This window comes from Electrophorus electricus, chromosome 9 (assembly GCF_041902795.1).
Source record: "Electrophorus electricus isolate QZ-2024a chromosome 9, ASM4190279v1, whole genome shotgun sequence".
Lineage (NCBI taxonomy): Eukaryota > Metazoa > Chordata > Actinopteri > Gymnotiformes > Gymnotidae > Electrophorus > Electrophorus electricus.
In genome coordinates this window covers 22,769,898-22,792,292 of record NC_137505.1, presented here as the reverse complement: position 1 = coordinate 22,792,292, position 22,395 = coordinate 22,769,898, and the positions used below count along the sequence as shown (strand labels likewise).

At 39.0% G+C, this 22,395-nt stretch overlaps 1 protein-coding gene across 3 annotated transcripts in view; it reads left to right on the top strand.

Annotated features, from left to right (window-relative positions):
* The window catches only part of tmeff2a (transmembrane protein with EGF-like and two follistatin-like domains 2a), a 71,372-nt gene that overhangs the window by 31,508 nt on the left and 17,469 nt on the right, over nucleotides 1-22,395 (top strand). For all 3 annotated transcript variants that reach the window (XM_027006793.3, XM_081720914.1, XM_081720913.1), the window contains exon 4: nucleotides 9,593-9,619. In XM_027006793.3, the coding sequence (XP_026862594.3) occupies nucleotides 9,593-9,619 (27 nt within the window). The remainder of the gene's footprint in view (nucleotides 1-9,592; nucleotides 9,620-22,395) is intronic.

Below are 22,395 nucleotides of genomic sequence, written 5' to 3'. Positions count from 1 at the left end.
TTAAGATCTTGATTAATCATCTTCCTAAAGAGAAGCAAAAGCCAGACGAACTGGCTAAACGCCTCATTTCAATATTCTGAAGGGGGGGACGGGTGGTTAGTGTTATAAATCAAACGGTAAGTAAGGAAGTAGAGAGTGACATGGTGTATATCGACAAGGCAGGTAGACATGTGGATGGATGTCTCTAGAGACAGACAGGAAGTCACTATAAAGCTGAGGAACTTGGTTGTGTAATATGTATCCTATTTCACCTTTTATACCCAGATTACAGTCACTTTATTACTTGAAAAATTCATTGCAAATAGACTAACTGACATTTAAAAAATCATGTAAAAAAAGCAAAGAATAAATGTGTCCCTAACAAACCAGTAAGCTGTACCGTCTTATCACAGTAGACATAAAAGCTGCGTAATTGGCCACTTCTTACTGGTTCGCCTCAGTCTCAGTGTAAAAAAATATATATTGCGCAATTGAATTATTCAAGAGATGAGCTTTTATAGTAATTGATTCATCTAATTTAAAGCTAAAGGTGCATTAACTCTTTTCAGTCACCAGTGTGCAGAGAGGCTAATTAACTTACTCAACTCCTCTGTCTTTACTTGCATTACTATTATTTAATGTATTTTATTATTTATTTGCCAACTGGTACAAAATACACAGTGCAAAATTGTTTGTGGTTTTGACTTAAAAAAGTGAAGAGAATTTAGAATCTTAAAAGTTTCAAATTGAACTTTGAAATGACAGAATAATCACTTCAGTTATACTTGCTAAAAGTTGTTTACTTTAAATTTTATGGTAGCCCAGTACAACAAAGCCTTCTATAGTGTATTTGCATATTCTGAACTGCTTGTGTGTTTCTTTCTTCTTCATCATTGCCACAGCTGTTATTCCTTTCTTATTTCATGATTTCTTGCTTGACATTGGCAAGCTTGAAACCATGACACTATGTTATGTTTTTGTGATCAATAAGGCAGAAGCGGAACTGTGCACCTGAGAGTGGTGAGAATCTCCTCATCAGAAGTGCTGTTTGAAAGCTAGTGGACTACATTGTATAATACACCCTTCATTTCATGTCACTTATAGATAAGAGGAAAAGTGAAATCAATAGCAACAGTGATAGTTCATGCCTTCCATTTTCATCAGGGGTTTTTTGGGGGTGTTAGTAGCTAATTGGATTGTGTGTGTGTGTGTGTGTGTGTGTGTGTGTGTGTGTGTGTGTGTGTGTGTGTGTGTGTGTGTGTGTGTGTGTGTGTGTTAAAGACTTGCTTATACAACTGTTAGTTCCATCCTTACAAACCGATTGGTTAAAAAGTTCTTTCAGCGGGGCGATACAGTATTGGCGTAAAATAAACCCATGCTGTTATCATGAATATCAGCAAGTGTTTTTCACACCAAAACTGCACCACACTGCTGACGCGTTGCTAGGTAACGACTAGCTTTATGCACCCCACACTTTGTTGTTTTGTGCATATACAAAATGGGAAATGAACACAGCAGATGACTTTTATAAGACATTTGACCTGCAGCCCGTTCAGTCAGACTCTGAAGGAGCGCGTGACCACAGATGCACATCAAATTTCGAATCTGCCATTACTTAGGTCACCTGCTGTGACTGCAGAACAATTAAACACACTGAGGCGGCCAGCAAAGCGAATGGCTGCATTAAGTAATTTTGGCACTATGCATTAATTTTTACATTCAGGATGGAATGTTTGAGCAGCAGGTTTAGTGGCTGAGACAGGAACTTGTAGCTGTTCTGAAAGAATGTGAGCTTATCTAAGAATAGAACTGAGGTTCTCGCATCAGATTCACCTATTTATAGTGATGGTCACAAAAATCCAAGATCAGAATTCAAACACCAAAATGCTTTACAGATACTGGCACTCGGGTTATCTGAGATGGATTTTGGATCCTTTCTGCTATTCTGTAAATAACCGTAGGCTCATATGGTTTTGAAGCTTGGCTTTATAAATGAAATTGAACGTTTTCACTCTCCTTGGCGAAGGAAATGTTTATTCTTAAACTGCTGCTGAACCCAGGATGAACGTGCCCTAAAAGTGTGGGACACAAACAGTCTGTTGTTATGAAGCCTGACTAACATTACTCTTACTCCAGTTTTGGGCGGTGAGGTACTGTTTTGCTGTGTTACACAGAGACAGATGTTTTGTACTTCGATTGTTGCTGAGTCAGACTCCATTAAAGAGCACCTAAATGGTCCAGAGTTCTCCAGACTCGGGGGGATGTTCAGAGAGAGAGGGAGAGAAAGAGAGAGAGAGAGAGTGTGTGTGTGTGTGTGTGTGTGTGTGTGTGTGTGTGTGTGTGTGTGTGTGTGTGTCAGAAAGAGAGAATGACAGAAAAGGGGATATAAAAAGAGAGAGAGAATGAAGTCAGGAAGAAGAGTTTATTTGAAATAGATAAAATTAAGTCAACTACAGATTATACAGAGAATACTTAGAAAAACGTATGTTTTTTTGTGTGTACATGCAGAAAATACCTCCTGATATTTAGGGAATTAATGGTTGAAGTGAGCAAAATTATCTGTCAATGGGTTAAGATAATTACTTCTCTTAAATGGATGAATAATTATACGTGGAAAGTATTAGGTAAGATCATTAATCTCATGAAGAAAAATCTTAATTTACTGCCCAAATAAGATAAAGATTTAAATATGCTCGATTAAAATGTGTTCTTTGTGTTTGTCTTTGTGTTCATATGTCTGTCTGTGCTGCTGGCAGGTGAGGTCATAATTCAGTAACCGCAGGGTGTTGTTTCGCATCAGTGAGTGAACATGTGCATGTCTCCTTTATATGTTCCGGGGGTGAAAAGTAATTTAGTGAAACAAGGAGCAGAAGAGGAGAGTGTTTGTCTTTGTCTCTACTGGGGCAGAATGGCTGCAGCAGGTCTGTTTTCTCCTCTTCATCTCTCCTTCTTCATCTCCTCTCCTCCTCTCTCCTCCTCTATCCTCTTCCCTTCTTCTCTCATCCCCTCTCCTCTCATCCATCTCCTCACTCTTCTTTCCTCTTTTCTTTCTTTCATCTTTCTACTCTTGCTGGCCTGTCATTTATGGTATCTTTTACTCATTAATTTTTCACTTTCATGATATCAGATCAAATTAGTGTGAGTTTAATAATGCATTTACATTAATAGCTTGCAAATGATTGATCTTGTGATTGTTTTATGGAGGATGGAGGGACGGATGATATTATGACGCCCTCTCAGTTGGAAAACAAATCCATAATAATAATCCGTTTTTGTTCCATGTACAGAGTCAATTTTTTCATTTAAAATTTGGATTGATTTCCTCTATCATATTTCAAATTTATTTATTTAATTTTTTTACGCTTTATGACAAGAATACATTTCAAAACTGCGGTTTTTGCTGTCATGCAGTACACTGAAATACAAGACTTTTGATACCAGCCCAAATATTGCAGAAGGTCTGCTAGGTTCAGTGGAGTTTACAGCACTCCCATCACCTAAATGTTCACACAAATCAAGTCCAAAGACACAGAGAGAAGGAGAGAGAGAAAAAGAGAGAGACAGTGAGAGCCAACGAGAGAGAAAGGAAGAGAGGAGAACGTGTGTGAGAAAGAGAGAGTTATTGACCACAAACTGGAAGCGGAACAAGGAATATACCAAAAACAACGTGGATGCCAAAAGTGAAAAAGCTGTGAAGGCACAGAATATTAACGGAAATTGAAGTACAAGTATATTTTTTCATCAAAATATAAATTAAACATAAGTGTTTTTCAGCTCTGCAGCATTTAGCCCTTGTAACGTCTTCAAGATGCTCCCCTTAACCTCAGACTCAAAGATAACCACCTTCAGCATGCCCCTGTAATAAATCCTGCTAGCTGAATATTACTCATTACATTTTACTTCATTTTACAGGACGAAACAACACACACAAGGAACTTAGTCACTACTGTTGTTATTAAACTACAATGTATTCTTTTTTTTTTAACAATTTATTGAAATGTGTTGAATATGAATCCGTTATAAGCCCAGCACAATGTGCAAAAACAGCTTCATCAAGTTTAATGGAAGGACATTCTATTCTTAAATATTCTTGTAAATGCAGTATACTTTTTATTATCCTGACCATATAAATCTAATCATTCTTGAGATTTTGTGAAACACATTTGGAGGCAGCGTGGCACAAAACATTGCCCTTCCATTCTCCCCCAAAGACGGGATACGGCTTCCCCGCAGGATCTGTATACACCAGCCAGGATTAGCAGACCCATGTAAGCACACAGGTCAATGGCCTCCATCTTCGTCCAGTCTTCTCCCTCGTTTATGAAACCTTGCATATTTGTCATTTCAAGGTTGATTTTTTAAAAGGCTGGTGTAATAAAGAAATGGAAGATTGATTGATGTCCTTGACATAGGACATGGCTAATCTCATAGGCCCTGCAGTTATCTTCATCACACTGTGTCCTGCTGTCCTACCCTGAACAACCCAGGGGAATGAGGACCATTGAAGCTTGTTCTTTGACAAAAAAAATATCTCTATTTCAGCTTGATGGTCTTCAGGGGAGTTCTTCCTCATCTGAAGCCGACTCATCGTGATTAGGGCTGTATTCCTCATTATCTTCTTCTTCAGACATCTTTTTTCTCTCTTGTCGCAATCTTGTTCCTCCTGTACATCCTTTGTAGTCAGCAGGTCAAGGACCTGTTGGGTGCTACAGCGTACACAAAAGAAATAATAAACTGGTGAACCTAGCAGACAAACCTGGTGCACACATAACAGACGAAGCTGGTGAACGCAGCAGACGAACCAAGTGCACACCTAACAGTCAAAGCTGGTGAACCTAGCAGACGAACCTGGTGCACACCTAACAGTCGAAGCTGGTGAACCTAGCAGATGAACCTGGTGCACATCTAACAGACGAAGCTGTTGCACACCTAACAGACGAAGCTGGTGAACCTAACAGACGAACCTGGTGTACACCTAACAGACGAACCTGGTGCACATCTAACAGACGAAGCTGGTGAACCTAGCAGACGAACCTGTTGCACACCTAACAGACGAAGCTGGTGAACCTAGCAGACGAACCTGGTGTACACCTAACAGACGAAGCTGGTGCATACAGTTGAGGTCCAGGAACCAGTCTTTTTGGTTCACTGAAACCCAAGTAGTGAGCAAAAGAGGAGAGCCATAAGCAAGAAACAAGGACTCTGAAGGATTGAGAAAGATGTTACATGGGGGAATGGTGTTTTCTCAATCCATCCAGTACTGTAGGAGACAATTCAGTGTTGGTGTTTTAGATGAGGGAGGAGGTACAAAATACTAAATGCAGGCATGCCAATGCTTCTCTTTTTAGAAAAAAATGTAATGTTGGATTTTTTAAAATAATTTTACCTCACCGTAAGGTTAGAGTTCTCTCATATTTTCAGTGTAAGATCAAGCCGATAGCTGCGTTTTTTCAGGGCCTTTTTTGCTCATCTTTACAGAGTTCTGTTAATCTATAGGGAACTATAAGGACCCAAATGTCAGTTTGGACTCCTTTAATCTACCTTTAAGTAGAACAGTTTAAACAACTTTAATCTACATTTAAGTAGAGCAACTTAAACACCTTTAATCTATATTTAAGTAGAACAGTTTAAACACCTTTAATCTGCCTTTAAGTAGTTCAGTTTGCTCCTGATTCTGAGAGATGCTTGAATTTGCATTGTTTTGGTAAAAATAATTTATTTGCAATGACCAAAGAACCATGGTTCTGTTGCAAACCATGTAAAATCCAAGTGAACCAAACTCTTGCTGTCATTGGTTCAGAAAACTGGTGTAGATATGTTGTGAGCAGATACTGATGCTCTTGTGTGTCTTACAGTACTGATTTTTATTTCCTATTCTCCAGTCACAGTGTAAGATTTTCTGAGGTGCCACCGAGTGAAGCTGCTTCTTTTGATATTTATATTCATATTTATTTGACATATCTGTTCAGCCATGGCTGTAGTTATGTTGTGTGCAGCGCTTGGTTTATAATATGGGTTTGCATGCTCATTTGTTTGCTTTTCTTGTGTTTGTATTGGTAAATATGATAGACCTCTGTGTGTGTGTGTGTGTGTGTGTGTGTGTGTGTGTGTGTGTGTGTGTGTGTGTGTGTGTGTGTGTGTGTGTGTGTGTGTCTGTGTGTGTGTGTGTGTGTGTGTGTATGTGTGTGTGTGTGTGTTGGGTCTGTGTATCCATGTGGCCATTGGTTATCTGTGTGCAGTTGCAAGTCAAAAGGACAAACTTTGTCAAATTTGTCAACAAACATGAATGCATGCACAGATATAACTATATGGTGTCACATAGCTCACCTCTACTGATGTGTTACTGCTTTCTTTAGCTGAAGTGTTGCCTAGAATGTCTACAATAGGCTTTTTTCCATATCTTTGTTGTATAGGTGAACTGAAAGATTAATGTCATGCAATGAGATACATTTACCTTTTTGTCCAGCAGCTTTCCACTGGAGCATGTAAAAACTTAAGCATTAGAATGAACGTATGCTGATCTGGAAGTTACACTATATGAATACCACTAGTTGCATATAAGCTGTGTTGATTTTAAAGTTAAACAAACAAGGTATCAACGCTATTAAGTTCACCTTAAAGAAATGCAAAGTATTTCAGTGGGCAGACAGTTTAATGAGAGTCACTGAAGGAGCATCTTCGATGCTTAGCTAATGTCATCCCAGAGTGTGCTAAATCTGCTCTGCATTTCAAACAGACTACTTTCTTCCTTCCTCATATTTATATCCCAGCTCTTCACAGCATACTGTAGTTGAGTTTCACTCTCCAGTGCCCTTTCAATACATGGTCAAAATGTTCTCTCATTTTGAGGCTCCCGGGAGTGGCGCTGAGTAGCTCCAGCCGACTATCCCATATCCTGTTCTCTTTTTCTCCGGTGCTGATAAGTAGGCTATTTACCCTGCTAGCATTAGCGAGCATGCCACTCCGAGCTCGGGGTGAATAATGTGCTGATTAAAGGAACGGCCCCACTCATATTGAGTCATATCGAGTTGTGCTATACGGCACAGGGCAGTTAGCCATTAGCTCAGCGGCGCGTAACCGCAGAGTGAAACGGAAAGGGAGTTATTTTCTCTATTGGAAATCGAGGTTTAGATAGCGGCCCGGCACAAACATGCTCCACCTCATACCAGAGCACCTCTCTGGAGATGGGGTTCACATCCTATGAGAAAGGAATTTAGGAGGGTTTTTTTTGTTTTTTGTTTTTTTGTTTTTTCATTTGTGTCAGCAACCATCTAAGACATTTCAAACAATAAGCAGTTAAATAAATTAATGAATTAACCTTTGGGACTCAGGGTGTGTCATAGTGTGTCTTAATATTTTACTTTAAGTGCCTTTATGTATAATTTTAATTGCCTCACACCTGCACATCCAGTAGTAAGCCAGTTTAAATGTTTAGCCTCAAATATGCAGTGTCAGTTATTAGTTAAAGAAGTTCTAATCAGTGAACTGAGATGTTTTGTTTTGCTGTTTTACATGTTATCCTGTATTTTTGGTGTTCGGAGGTGCAAATGCATATCTAGATAAATATTGCAAATATTTCTATATAACAGAAATATTCGAAAAATATTTCTGTTGAAAATGGTGAAAATGGTTTGGTGTGGCAAATATACAAGTAAAGGACTTATCTTTAGTGTAAAATGTGTGAATGAACTTTCATTGTCAGAAGGCTTAGTTTCTAGGCAAGGTGATGGTAAATGGTCAGTTTCCTTCAGTTGAAGTTTTATTAAGAGAATATGCACATGACAGCACAGAGCACAGAGCAGATTCTCATTTCAAATTTGCATAAACACTGTGATGAGTACTTTTTGGGAGGGACCACCTTGCCATGTCTTACTTTACAAATTATCTTACAATATTATCATAATTACCATATTATCATAATTACCACATTATCACGCTTTTCATATAATTCTTTAATTTTTCAAAAAGATACTATTTTCATTATTTCTTTTGTTAAATACAATTAAAACTGTTGAGGAATTTCGGTGCTTTCTTGAATTTTTGGACTACGCTCCTGATTCAACAACACAGCTGCCAGCTGCTATACCACCAGATTAATTTGTCTGAGTATGCGTGTGTTTGTGAGGGTATGTGTGGTTTACCAGTGTGTTCAGGCATGCATATACATTAATGAGAATGTGTGTACATATGCAAGCCTTCAGAAGGTTTTGTTCCAGACTTCTTTCTAGATTCTTTTCAGTTTGGCAGTATTTCTCTATGAAACTCAATTTGCTTTACTGACTATTTTGTCCACTCATAATTCTGCTGTGTTCCTGTCGACACTGGCAGATCACTGCTTGAGGCTTTAAGGCAAATGTGTAGCCTGTGATCTGCACGTCGAAACAGCTCATGGAGACCTTGTAGGCTGGAAGATTTTTCTCTCAGTCTTCAAATGCCATTGCCTAGTGTTGTAGGGTTCCCTTTTTTTTGTGCCTTTGTTGTCATGTATTTTTTGCTTTTAAAAACTAAAAATACCTGTACATTTTTGTTTCATTTCTTTCAGTTGTTGTTGCTTTTGCTTCGCTTCAGCAATAGATCCTTTCTTATTTCAGTTGATCTCTTTTTTTTCTCTCTTATCATAGTTTAAGTTAACAGAGAAAACCTTGGCGTATGAATGCCACACCTAAGCATGACCAAATCCTTGTCGGTGTGCCTATTAATGCCATTATTAAATTTTGCTCTCCTGCTGAGTAAAGTGTGTAAAAAAAGTGTGTAAAAAAAATGTGCTTCAGGTGTTAGATGCAGAGGGGGGTTAATGACTTTCTCTCCTACCTCTCTGTCTGTCTGTCTGTGTGTGTGTGTGTGTGTGTATGTATGAGTGTGAGTGTGTGTGTGAGAGTGTGTTATCTTCATATCACTCCCGTCAGTCACAGGCAGGGACTGACAGGTTCTTGGCAGATTCCCACATGTGAAGGAGCAGTGCTGCCTAAGAGACACATGTGGAGTGTAGTGCTTGTAAACCACTTTAGCTGTGGTATTAGTGTGTGTGTGTGTGTGTGTGTGTGTGTATGTGTGTGTGTGTGTGTGTGTGTGTGTGTGTGTGTGTGTGTGTGTGTGTGTGTGTGTGTGTGTGTTTATGCACATTATCAGACCTAGCTTCATTTGTATATGTGTGTTCATTTGTATATGTGTGAGAGAGAGAGAGAGGGAGAGAGAGAGTGTGTGCCTGCATCTGTGGCAGCTACCTCCTTTCCCTTAGGCATTTATAAAGCATGCAGTAAAAATAAAAGGACTGCATCTTTATAAGATGTAGCTCTTAAAAGCTGTAAGAAAAAAAAAACTATAAGTTTTTTTATTCCCCATTGTAATCCAGATCTTTAATGAATTCAACCTTTGGCCATTTGTGCTTGTTGATTTCTCCTGTTTATGATAATCTTGTTTCCAGTTTTCACATGCAGTGGTTGAAATGTTCCTACACGACATCTAAGCAACACTGTATTTATTCTCATCACGTCTGCTTCCGTTATTCAAAGATTATTCTGCAGGTGTGACCTTGAGAATATGGATTCAATGTAATGATACACAAGTCTTGTGAAGAAGTTTCATAACTAATGGTTGTGTTTTTCTGTTACAGAGGCTGGCTCAGGATCTGGGGATGAAGGTAGAGCTCATAATGTGCACACACATGCCCATACATGCACACATGCATACATACACATACACACACATGTGCACATGTACAAACACACACACACAAGTATACACTCAGACACACATGCACATACATGTGCACATACACACACAAATATGCGCAGTCTTTCCTCCCTCTTTATCCGTCTTTCGCTTTCTCACACATACAATTTCCACTTTTTCTGTCAATCACATACTACTTAACACACACACGCACACACACACACACATAAACACAATCCACCTCCAGTCATCTGTCCCTCTCTGAAAGTCCCATCCCACTGCAGATGTAATTCAATTACTGCCATGGTCATCCATTGTTGAGAGTAAGGAGTTATTGCACAGTCATCTAACCCCGCCCCCACCCCATCCTCCTGTGGTGAATGACAGCACTGGCTGCAGAGCTTCATGTGGAATAGGAGGCTCATCTGAAATGTCTCTGTCTTTCACACTGTCTTTTTGTCTCTCTCTCTCTCTCTCGCTCTCTCTCTCTACTGCTCCTTCTCTTCCTGTCTCTTCCTCTCGCACTCCTTGTCTGTTTTTTGTGTCTCTTTCACTGTCTACACCAAAACACTTTAGACTTTGAACAATGTGATGATACTTGCAGTACAGTAGGATGATACTGACAAGCCATTCAGAGGTAAATAAAAGTTTATTGGCTCTATCAGAATCAGAATCAAAATCAAGTTTTATTTGATTGGTACGGTACACATACAGGGAATTTGTCTTCGTGAATGCCCATATTATCAGACTAATACACTGGACTACACAGAATAGATATTGAACTAGACTTGGATAAAATAATTCCAAATAAAGTATTTTAAAATAGAGGTACAGGATAATGGAACACAGGTATAGATAGGAATGCTGAATGTGTAAGCAAGATCTGGAGAGACATATGAATTTATGATTGTTTCTGTTTCTGCCGTCTGTCATGGGTGAAGGTCTTGTCATTTCCTTCATTTTGACTTTTCAAACTAGTAACAAAATTGTAATATAGTGAAAATATATATATTTCAATGACACGCTTTTGTAAAACACACTTTAATAACAATGCAAGTAATCTTATGGCAGTAGTGCCATTTGGTGATCAAATAATTGAATATGAAATTTGAAAAGTAATTGAGTAGTAATTGTATTTGGACTTTCCATAATATTTCACTGGTGAAGTGCTGAATTCTTTTAATTGTTCTTTTAAGTCAGATTTATTTTATAATATATCAAACAAATGAAAGCTTCTCTATCAAGACAACTTTACAAATGCCATAAAAACCATTCATAAATATCAGACATTAAATTCTTGGAAAACCTGCAGTATGCCACTTGTCCTGAAGGTACAGTACTCTCCCTATATGTCCTGAAAGTATGGTATTCTCCCTTTATGTCCTGAAGGTATTGTACTCTCCCTTAATATCCTGAAGGTACAGTACTCTCCCTATATGTCCTGAAGGTACAGTACTCTCCTTATATGTCCTGAAGGTATTGTACTCTCCCTTCATGTCCTGAAGGTACAGTACTCTCCCTATATGTCCTGAAGGTACAGTACTCTCCTTATATGCCCTGAAGGTACAGTACTCTCCTTATATGTCCTGAAGGTACAGTACTCTCCCTATATGTCCTGAAGGTATAGTACTCTCCCTGTATGTTTTGAAGTTATGGTACTGTCCCTTTATGTCCTCAAGGTATGGTACTCTCCCTGTATGTGCCACTGTATGTTCCTATTGCATTAATTAATGAACAGTAAGGTTAAAAAATCTGGTAAAAAAAAAAAAAAAATAGACTTGCCTTAGCAGCTGAGATGGATTGGTGAGACAAAGTGTGGATGACAAAGGGTTGGAGAGGAGAAAAATCAACTCAGAGACAAAAGAACAGTGAAAAGTCTGGTGGATGGTAGCATAAGTAATTTTGGTGGAGAGACAGAGTGAGAAAGACAGACAGAGAGAAAAAAAGATAGAAATTGAAAGAGAAGTAGATTAGGTAACCCCAGCAGCATTTTGGTGTGATTAAGAATTAAATGTATTTTAGGGGTTGGAGGTGAGACATAGGGCAAGCCTAGTGGGTGAGGAGGCCAGCTGAGAGCTAAGGAAGTTCACACCGGGGAAACAGGCAGCCTCACACTGTCGCCTGTGGGGCTGTTGGCTTAATGTGACAGAGCCACGACATTGTCCGCAGTACCGTGATATCTGACATAGCTGTCCAAAGGTACTGTGAGAATGTGTAATCGCTCTATTGTCAGCTGGCAGAAGATGATTGGTGATGTACTATAAAGCACTATAAATGTTACTCTAACCAGTGCATTTCAGCACACAGCACTTCATCAGGGTTAAAAGAAAATGAATCCAGGATATTTTAAATACACAATAAAGCAGGAGCCATATTTAAATATAACCAGTCAAATTACTGCAACACCCACAGACTGCAAATGTGTATCAGTACTGTTATATGTTCGGATGGCACATTATCAGTCATTGTGACCAACATGTCAGAAAAGTGTTAATGATCAATGACACTTGATTCTTTACCTGCATTTTGATTCTGAGGTCAAGATATGATTCACCTTTTCATATTTTATGTATGAAAAAATGTATTCGTTACACAGAGGTCTAATTATATTCTACATTATATTCTATATTATATTCTACATTATATATAATATATTATATATTTATATTCTAGATAGGTTTGGCTCAAAATCAAATTTTATTTACAATAAAATATTAAAAAATAGCATATCCCTGTGTAAAAAGTGATCTTATGAAACAGTGTAGTTGAGCTGTAAACTACAAATCTGAATAGCCTCTTAAATCTGATATAGTGCTGTGCAAACATTTCAGTAGACTCCAGAAAAAAGAAACTATTTATCTGTGCAATAAGCATTTATATGCATGTAAAAACTTTAATACATATAAATAACCTTTCATATAATACAAAATTCATGCAATTAATCTATAACACCCATAATTAACCTTTAAAATAATAATGTTTAAAATGAAACATTAATACAATTAAACATTTATACAATAAAAAGTAAGTAGAAGAAATCTTGTGAGATGTTTAGAAGAATTCAGCTTTGGTTCAGAAACCTACAAGAAGTTTAGCTTGAAAAATATCTATCAGAACAGTAATGATTTCAAACAAAAACAACATGCAGCCAAAAAATAAGAGGTAGCAGAAACAGAACTCACAGAAGAGATTTTTTGGATCAAATAAACCCTTACTGCCCTGATAAATGCCTGTTGGGTGCCCTATGGTTTCTGTCATCTACTGCAGTATATGAGAAAACCTTAGGATTATATATGAGAAGGCATTAAGGGTGGTGTAGATGATATAGTTATAAAATTTCAGTGTACTGTTCTGCACTTAATTTTTTGATGCTGTTTTTACAATACACACCTAGACACTGTGGTGTGTGTGGATGTTTCCAGCTCGCCTTGGCCATTTCAGAAACTTGATTCTTCTCACAGCAGAAGTTGTCTTCATGAACAGATTCTCCCAATAGTCTGCGTTGGAATCTCTCTCCTGAGTTTTGTGTTGATCCGAGAGGTGGAAGCTCATTACTTTAGTTTACAAAGCAGTTGTTTTACATGTTGTTGCTCTTATTTACATGTCCTCACTGTTTTGGCTCCTCGTTTCTTTTCTTCTCCTTGTCTTTTTGCACATTCGCCCTCATATTTGTTTATGTCTTATGTGTAGACAGGTATGATTGTTATATTACTGTAAACAATGACAGTCCTAATTGCAGTGATCAATTGTGGTACCAGCGCAACCCTCAGTGATGCACCACTATGGATTCCCGAGCACTTCATTAATCCTAATTACTGTACAATGGAATCCATTTACTCTATGGCCGGGGATCCATGTCAAGAGCAAATTATGTATTTAATGTAGTTAGATTTTCTATAATCAATACAGAGTTGCACAGTGGAACCTATTACACAGAGAGAACCTCATGAAAAGTGGGTGCTATTGTTTTTATTTGTTTATTTTAGCAGGTTGCTGTGGGTGACTTTTTACTTTAAACAGTCGTTTTGTCTGGCCTCAGACTGTTATAAAAACACTTTGGCATTGTTACCAGGGAGAATTAATGACTTTACCCTCAGGAGGTGACAACAGTCAGCCTCTCCAGCCGCTCTGAGCTGAGACCTTCCTCGGTCACCGTGGTATCACCATGGTAACAAGGTTAGGGGTTCGGGAAGGCGAGTAATCTAATCTCTCCATTTCAGCTGCTCTGATAAAGGGGATTTGTGGCATGGTATGGAATAGCCAAACAGGGTCACCAACTCAGGGAAAGATCCTGGTTGGACACTCAGTATGTGCAGTAACATTTAACATGGGCTATTTCTATCCTGTAATTTCCTACACAGTTGCTATGGGCGACCATATGATTGTATTTGAAAACTCAGATCAGATGAGAACAAAGGTCAACTTGATCTCAGAAAGAGTTCCAAAGAACTATAACAGAATCAGCGCAATTTATGGTATTCTGGTCGCCAGTGCCAGGCTGACAGTGGCCATCTGTGAAAATGTATACTATAAGAACATATGTTACAATATATCTATAATACTTATCTATAGTGTTTATCTATACCACTCCTGTACACACAACATCTACTGTACTTATACTTATACTATATACTTATATGTAATATACTGTATCTACAGTATAAGGCAGAATAGTCGGCTGTAAAACGTGAGTCAGAGGATATTTATATATTTATTTCTTATATGAATGCATATTATTGAGAAGCCAAGGAATTATACAAATGCAAATGGAAATCTGCTTTGATTTAAATCAGTGCACCCTGTGCTTAACAAAAAGAGCTCCTTCACAAAACCACTCAGCCCCATCCACACAATTCAGCACCCTGATAAAGGAAGAAAACAAAGGGATTTTTGCTTTCTCTCAATGTAAACAAAAATGAAAAAAAAATGGAAATGACTCAGAGAAAATGTAAATGACTTCTAATTTTTTTTTATAGTTATCACAGATGAGACACCTTAGATTTTCTCTCGCTATGTTTCAGGGGCAAGGCCATCTGTGGTCCCAAAGAGAGGTAGAAACACAGTCATCTTATGGTCCTTTCCAGCTTTGTCAGATACCTCTAGAGGTATTAATATAGTCTGGGCAAGCTTTGATGAAATGTAAATCTCTGTCAAACTCAATGAAATGAAACAAAGGGAAGCGAGGAATGGAAGGACCGCTGTCACTTAACAGAAAAAAAGCCCTTAAAAAGGCCCATGCTGTATTAATGCAGGTCACCGCTTGGCAGGAGCAGATTTCTATTATAATGCATGTTGGAAAATCTAAAATAATGACTCAGGCAGGTTGAAAGGAAGAAGAACGTGCACAAACTGCACTGGATACATAAAGGTGCAGTAGTGGCAGGATTAAGGAGAGATTACCAGGGTAGAGAGTCAGGGGCCATTGTGCCTGGCAAGGCTTAGAGGAGCAGAAATGAGTGAAGGTGAAGAGAAAGAGAGGGGTTAAAGCTGTAAATAGTAACTTTAGTCAGTTAGCCTTTAATTGGTTATCTTTTGGTCAGATAGTATTTGGTCAGACAGACGTTAGTCAGTTAGCCTAAATCAGTTTGCCTTTAGTCAGTTAGCCTAAATCAGTTAGCCTCTGCTCAGTGAGCCTTTAATCAGTTAGCCTTTAGTCAGTGAGCATTTGGTCAGTTATCCTTTAGCCAGTTAGCCTTTGGTCAGATAGGCAGGATGTCTGCTGCTATGACCCTGTGACTATCATTAAAATCCAGAATAGATGAAGGCAAATTTAATCATCATTTCCAAAGGAGTTCAAATGGATCATAACAGGGTAAGAGTGATGTGGACTTAACAAAAGTTCTCATTGCTAAGACTTTGAAGGCTGCCAAAATAACAATAAACATTGAAGGTTATAAGAATGTTATATGGACATTAGTTCACCATTTTACTTGGTAGGGCACTAGCTGAAGATCACTACCAAATACTTTGGTGTATCTGTGGATTATCACACACTCCTCCATAGAGAAAATGCAGACCTATATGTTGTAGTGTGAAGATGACTATACAATTCATTTTAGGAGTTTGGGCAATATTCTCTTATACCATCAGTCAGGTAAAAAGCTATTTTGTGTCTCTTCTTTCTCAAGCAAGTAAAATTAAACCCTAAGCATTGTGTATGTGTGTGTGTGTGTGTGTGTGTGTGTGTGTGTGTGTGTGTGTGTGTGTGTGTGTGTGTGTGTAATGTGTAAAAAATCTGTGCATTGGAAAATCCAGAAATACTCCAGTCACCAAAGCTTCCATCTTCTGAATAACTAGAGCCTACAGCAGAATTATTCCAGCCTACAACAGGATTTCGTCAGTCTACAGTTGCATTACTGTAAGCTATAGCAGAATTACTGTAACCTAACAAGGACTGGGTTTCTGGGATACAAAGCAGAGTGCTATGAAATGTAAACATCTGGGCTACTTGTGTGTTGTTATTTGTTTGTGTTTGATTATATGTGGAGTCTTTAATCCTGGAAGGCTGACTTTTCCTACAATGTATGTATATGAATCCTGGCACAATCAGCTTTTGTGTGTTATAGTACGCACAGGAGCAGTGAGAAGCTATGGGGTCTTTTATTTACATTTGAGCTGGAGATGCTCTCAATCAAAAAGAATTTATTTCCCATAGTGGTAGAGGGGATGGTAGTGCTGAACGTATCCACATACTTTTATTCAGATGGTTTATTCAGCTAGAGTGTGGTGGAGAACAGGACTCAGATCAGTCCTCAGGCTGTTTTTGCTGAACTGCACACGTGGCCACTGATCTCCTATTAAAACTCAAGCCTTATTACTTTAATCAGAACCTACATGGCCTCCTTCCTACCTCATGATCCTTTTGAACCCCTTCATTAAATCATGATGTCATACTCTTATGTACATTCACATGTTTTGCAGTTCTTTCTTTATGGGGTGGATTTTTTCATATTATGATGTAATCATGATATACTGTTTCAAGTAAACCTGTTTTGTAAAAGGAGCTTCATAACGTTTTAGTTTGTCCATTCTCTATTGAGTAATGTGTAAATTCTCCTACTTGCCTGAGTGAGTTAGTTGTTTGTGTTCAATTAAAAGACTGTTTAGAGAGAAATTATCATGTAGACTGGGAGTTATTTTGTTTGTACAGGTGCCAAAAGGCCCCTCTGAGTCCACAGTTTTAAATCCATTAACTAATTTTGACTTAGCTCTCTAGGCAATGAAGATGAGGACTGTTTTAAAGGAATTGTTAACTGAAAATGAAAGTCCACTAGAATTTTAACATTACTCCTGAAAGTCTTTGGGTTTTTTTTTATTATTTTTTATTCGGGGGGCTCTACTCTGTACTAAACAAATATCCATATACTGCTGTCAACTGTATTTTCATTCAGCTTTTATATTTTTCATAAAGTACAGTTATGTGCATGGCAAAAAGCACTTAAGTTTGCTGCAGAAACATTTTCTAGTACGTTGATGATCTGGTTCTATTTGGTTCTTTTTAGTCTAATTTAACACTTAACTCTCGTTTTGGAGTCATCAAAAATATCATTTGTGAGGTAACGGTTTAGAACAACTTAAAAATTCAACTGTATTTGAAAAAATAAACCTCATACTAGCATAGCGAGCTGTGACCATCCTTCCCGCTAGCCTTAGCTAAGGATCAGCTTTTAGCATCCAGCTCTGGTGTTCCCAACTTTTAGCCCTGCACCACTGACTGGGACCAATTGGGAAGCTGAGAGAGGGAACCTGAGGTGCCAGAGGGATTAGCGGAGTTTGAGAGTGCAGACCAGCACACACACTGCTGGAACAGATCGCTTCCTCCAGCACCTGGGATATGCACCTAGGCCATCAGCTAAGAAACACAGTCTTTCAGACGATAGTAGAATCATCTTTTCATTAAAGGAAAGGCACAAGCTATATAGGGTGCAGAGAGTGGGCATTTGTCTGATAAATTACCTTCAGAGATTACAGCGCTAAAGTATGGCTTTTGTCAATTTTTTTTTTTTTTTTTTTTTTTTGAAGCACTTGACCAGCCAACAGATCACACAGTTTTTGCATGTGATCACTTATCTGAGCAGGTGTGGGTGCCTGTGGTTGGAGTTGCATCAGGCTCAACAAACATGGCTTTACTCATGAGCTAAGTCTTCATGAAATCCTACAAAATCCCTGCCTCTGGCTTTAATGAGTTTTTCTTCCTATGAGTTTTTCAGACTGCCTGAAATTATGAAGTTATCCCTCAATGGTTCGAAACCAGTTATGATATATAGAATAAAAGTAGAACAGCCTCTGATCATTACTTGGCCATAAACTCTGCAGGGTTTGAAAAGGCAATTACAGTTGGCTAAATTCTCAAACAGTGAAACCTAATAAAGAAATAGACGCTTGGGTGTTTCACCTTCCCACTGGCTTGAACATGCTGGTTAATGCATTATGGTACATTCAAAAATCAGTTCATTTCAAATGATATTCTGTACCTGGTTCCGTATCTTTGCACTGCAGAAGCACCTACAGTGAGCTCTCTGTGGCAAAAACATTGAACCTTTCCTACATCTACACCAAGTCACGTACACAGACTACCATGTTTTATTAACATTACAATGAATTTTTAATCAAAAAGGTCTAACCATTAACTTTTGAAATCAAACATTGAAACCTCTAAGAAGACATATATTTGTACAATGCCATATGATTTTTTCATGGAAACATTCAGTTAACATTTTGCATAATGATACCAGCTTGCTGGTTATAAATTAGATGGTTGAAACTCTTCTATCACTACATAAAACAACAGGCTACTGTACAGCAGTGATGCTCATGGTGGGATCATGGAGCTACTCCAGCTCTTGCTCCTTTTCACCAACCCTCAGCAGTGGCTGACCTTTTTCAGGTCCTGTATTCACGAGGTTATAAACCCAGGCGGGAGGCAGGAATGGGTGATGTTGCAGCTCTGTCTCCAGGGCCAGCTTGGCTAACCTGAAGGAAAAAGAGAGATAGAATAGACGTCAGAAAGGCAAGAGGCCAAGCACCACAGTCACTAATGCCCCAGAGCTCCACCCAGCCACAACCCTCCACCCCATCTGATCCATCAGTCACTAATGCCCCAGAGCTCCACCCAGCCACAAGCCTCTGCCCCCTCTGATCCATCAGCCCTTGCTCACCATTATTAGCCTGTAGAAAGTGACACTTTATTGACTGACCATCGATTGCTTAGGTGCTGCGGATGATGTTTCTTGCCCTCACTCTCTTGCTCTCTCTCTCTGTCTCACTTTCTCGCTCTCTCTCTGTCTCACTCTCTGTCTCACTCTTTGTCTGTCTCTATCTGTCTCCCTCTTCCTCTGACCCCCCCCCCCCCCCCCAGAGTCTCACCCTGTCCCCAGGGCACTCTTTTGGGGGTAGTTTGTTTCTGTGTGAATATCTATGTGTTATCCTGTTCCCTCTACCTCCTAGTTCACACTTCTTTATATTAATCTTTTTAAATATTCACTTGTTCTTTGTTGTTGTTGTTGTTGTTAGTTGAAGCTCCAGATCAGCGCCATGAAAAGGTGTAGACACGTTAAATGTTGAATATAATTCTGAAACTGGCTATTACAGTTGCAAAATGATTGGATTCTATGCATTAACTCCCCCTTAACTGGAAGTGTATGTCTAAGAGGAGTGTATGTAGGTTATTCATGTGTGTCTGCGAGCAGACGACAGCCCTCTCATCCTCTCATCTTCCTACACAGCACAGCACACTCCACAGATCCCCCTCCCCATCTGAGCGTGCTCAGTGAAATCCACACAGGGGAAGCGGAGCCTCATCTGGCCAACGCTGGCAACAAATGGAAGCTGTAAAGCCTAATTTCCCTCCTAATTCTCCTCTTCTAATCCGTTTGGAGAGGATGCCCTGGTTTGGACCCTCTTTCTGGCTCTGCTTCTCCTCGCTCCCGCATGTCCCCCCCCCCCCCCCCCCCGCTCCTCGAAAAGCGCCAGCCAGCCGGAACGGGCAGCAGGAGCACTCCATAAAATGAGACACCCTCAGTCAGTCATTACGTGTGCCACTGGGTCATTGGCGAGGACCTCCTGCTCTGTCAGGTGTGGATATGAGGCAACGTGCTGAAAAAGAAAATAAATTCTAGCCCATTTCCAGTGGGATTGGGGCACCTGTGAAGAGCTGTTTGCACTAAGGAGGGTTTAGTGGTGGAGCCGGGATGGAGGATTAATAGTGAGTGCATGATTAGAGCTTACAACACCTGGCACCTCCGTGTTAGGAGGTGATCAACAGTTGAGCACTGCAGGAGAAGATGAGAAACCTTTATAATAGAATTTTAAAGTGTCTTTAAGATGTCTTAAAGTGTCATTTTTATGTGTCTGAAATCAATTTACTTTTTTAAATTAAAAGTTTACTTGAGGTTTTTTGTAAAACATTTTTAATTTTCTTCCCCTTTTTATTATTATATTGTTTCTGTTAAGATAAAGCACTCTTTGGACCAGACTGGTTTTACTTGGGAGTTGGGGAACCTTTTAGCAGAAGGACTTTATCTCTGTCCAGTGCAAATCTGTTATGTCAGTAACTTTTCTGAAAATATTACAGTGTCTTTTAGTTTGTAAAACAAACGGAAATAAGGTTATATCAACAGCATGCAAACTGACGTGAAAAACATCCCACTGTAACCTACATGAAAGCAGTTTTTTAGTGTTGTTTTAGTATGAAGCAGTTTCATATTCTCGGATGTCAGATTGAACAATCAAAACAAGAAGAATGTTGAAAAGTCTTCAAAAGAGCAGTATCATAGCAATAGACTACATACATGTTACAGACATGTGCTAATGGATGTGTCTAAGTACTAAGCAGTTATATTAATTAATAAATCTTAAAGCAATCGGTTTGTTTTAAAGCAGCAGTAGTTAACCTCTGTCAAAATAGCTTTTTGTCATATTTGGTTTAAACTGCCATTATGTCCTGACAGTAATACATGAGACAGATAATATGTTAAAAGCGAACATCTAAGCACTGAGAAAAGTGGATGCTAGTTCTTTTACAGAAAAGATGTTGCTGTAGATTACTTTTCTATGCATGTTTGTTGGCCAGCAATGTTGACATTTTGTAGTGTGCACAGCAATGTGCTCTGTAGGGAGGAGCTTTGGAGGCGGGGCTAGAGTGCAGCAGAGAGGGAGGGGGAGGGGCCTGGAAGTACTTGTTCAAATTTTCAAGCTAAATCCACTCTCGCCTCAATCCTACTGCAGCTTTAAAGATATAAAATGTAGGATTTAGCCAGAAATTTTGACACGAGGTGTTTCCATATATAATGCTGTGTAGACATAAATTTCCCATCAACATACATTTACCAAAAAGTTTTTTTAGTCTCATCTGTCCACAGAACCTTGTTGAGTCGTGCTGGCAAGATCTAGGTGGTTTTTCGCAAACCTGACATGGTCAGCAATGTTGGGGTTTTTTTCATGAGAAGTGTTTCCTCTCTAGTGACCACCAATTAAATGCCACTCTTATTCTTACGGTTGACCCAGCTTTTGACCATAGAACCACTACTGACTCAGTATTATTTGGGTGACTGATCATTCTACACACAGCATTACCACTGTGTGTGTGTGTGTGTGTGTGTGTGTGTGTGTGTGTGTGTATACTATGTATCTGTGTGTACTATATATATATATATATATATATATATATATATATATATATAGAGAGAGAGAGAGAGAGAGAGAGAGAGAGAGAGAGAGAGAGAGAGAGAGAGAGAGAGAGAGAGAGATTAAAAATTGTAGTAAAGTACAAAGTGTTTCCAGAGAAACAGAATGTTTCGGTCAGCAAAGTGATGAAGCTGATGATGGACCTCTGTCTGAAATATTCTTTTTCTCTGGAAACTCTGTGTACTTTACTACAATTTCAAATATTTCTACATCTCTTACTACAGTACACTGCAGTTACCTAGAATCTTACCTAGAATCTATATATGGATGGATCTTATACATGCATCAATATATATATATATATATATATATATATATATATATATTGATGGATGGATGGATGGATTTTAAATAGACTTCAAGCCATCTAAGTAGCATGTCCTACTACCTTACTGTCTTCCCTTTGTCAGCATGATGTCTTCTCATCTATTGATTGTGCAGACCAACCTGTGCCCTTGGCCCTTGATCTGCCAAAGAGCAGTTGATCTGGGGCTTCTTCTAGACTCTTCACTGATTTGGGGCTCCCTCTATACTCCTCACTGATTTGGGGCTCCCTCTATACTCCTCACTGATCTAGGGCTCCTTAAGATCCATCAGGGACCCGGGGCTTCCTCCAGACACCTCAGTGACCTGTGGGTTCTTCTAGACTCATCAGTGACCTGTGGGATCTTCTAGACACATTAGTGGCCTGGGGCTTCCTCTACACACCTTGTGTGTAAAAAGTATTCATCCTGGGGTTTCAATCTGCTAGGAGCTGATGTGTAATGAGAAATAATTGTTGGTTCTTCAAAATGCATTGAAAATAGGTAAACATAAACCAGAAATAAATGGCTTAAAAACACATAAAACATAATAAAAAAATAATATATGAACCTCATTCATACTGCTTTTGCCACACTTGACCCCACAAGATGTGTTGTTTTTGAGCCCTACACTTAGTGTTCCTGCTTGTTAGGAAGGTCATTCTCCTCCCATATGCTGTGTGTGGGAAAGAGACAACTCCCATTCATCATCTATGTGATAGGTTATGTGCTGCCCTATATCCTCTCTCTCTCTCTC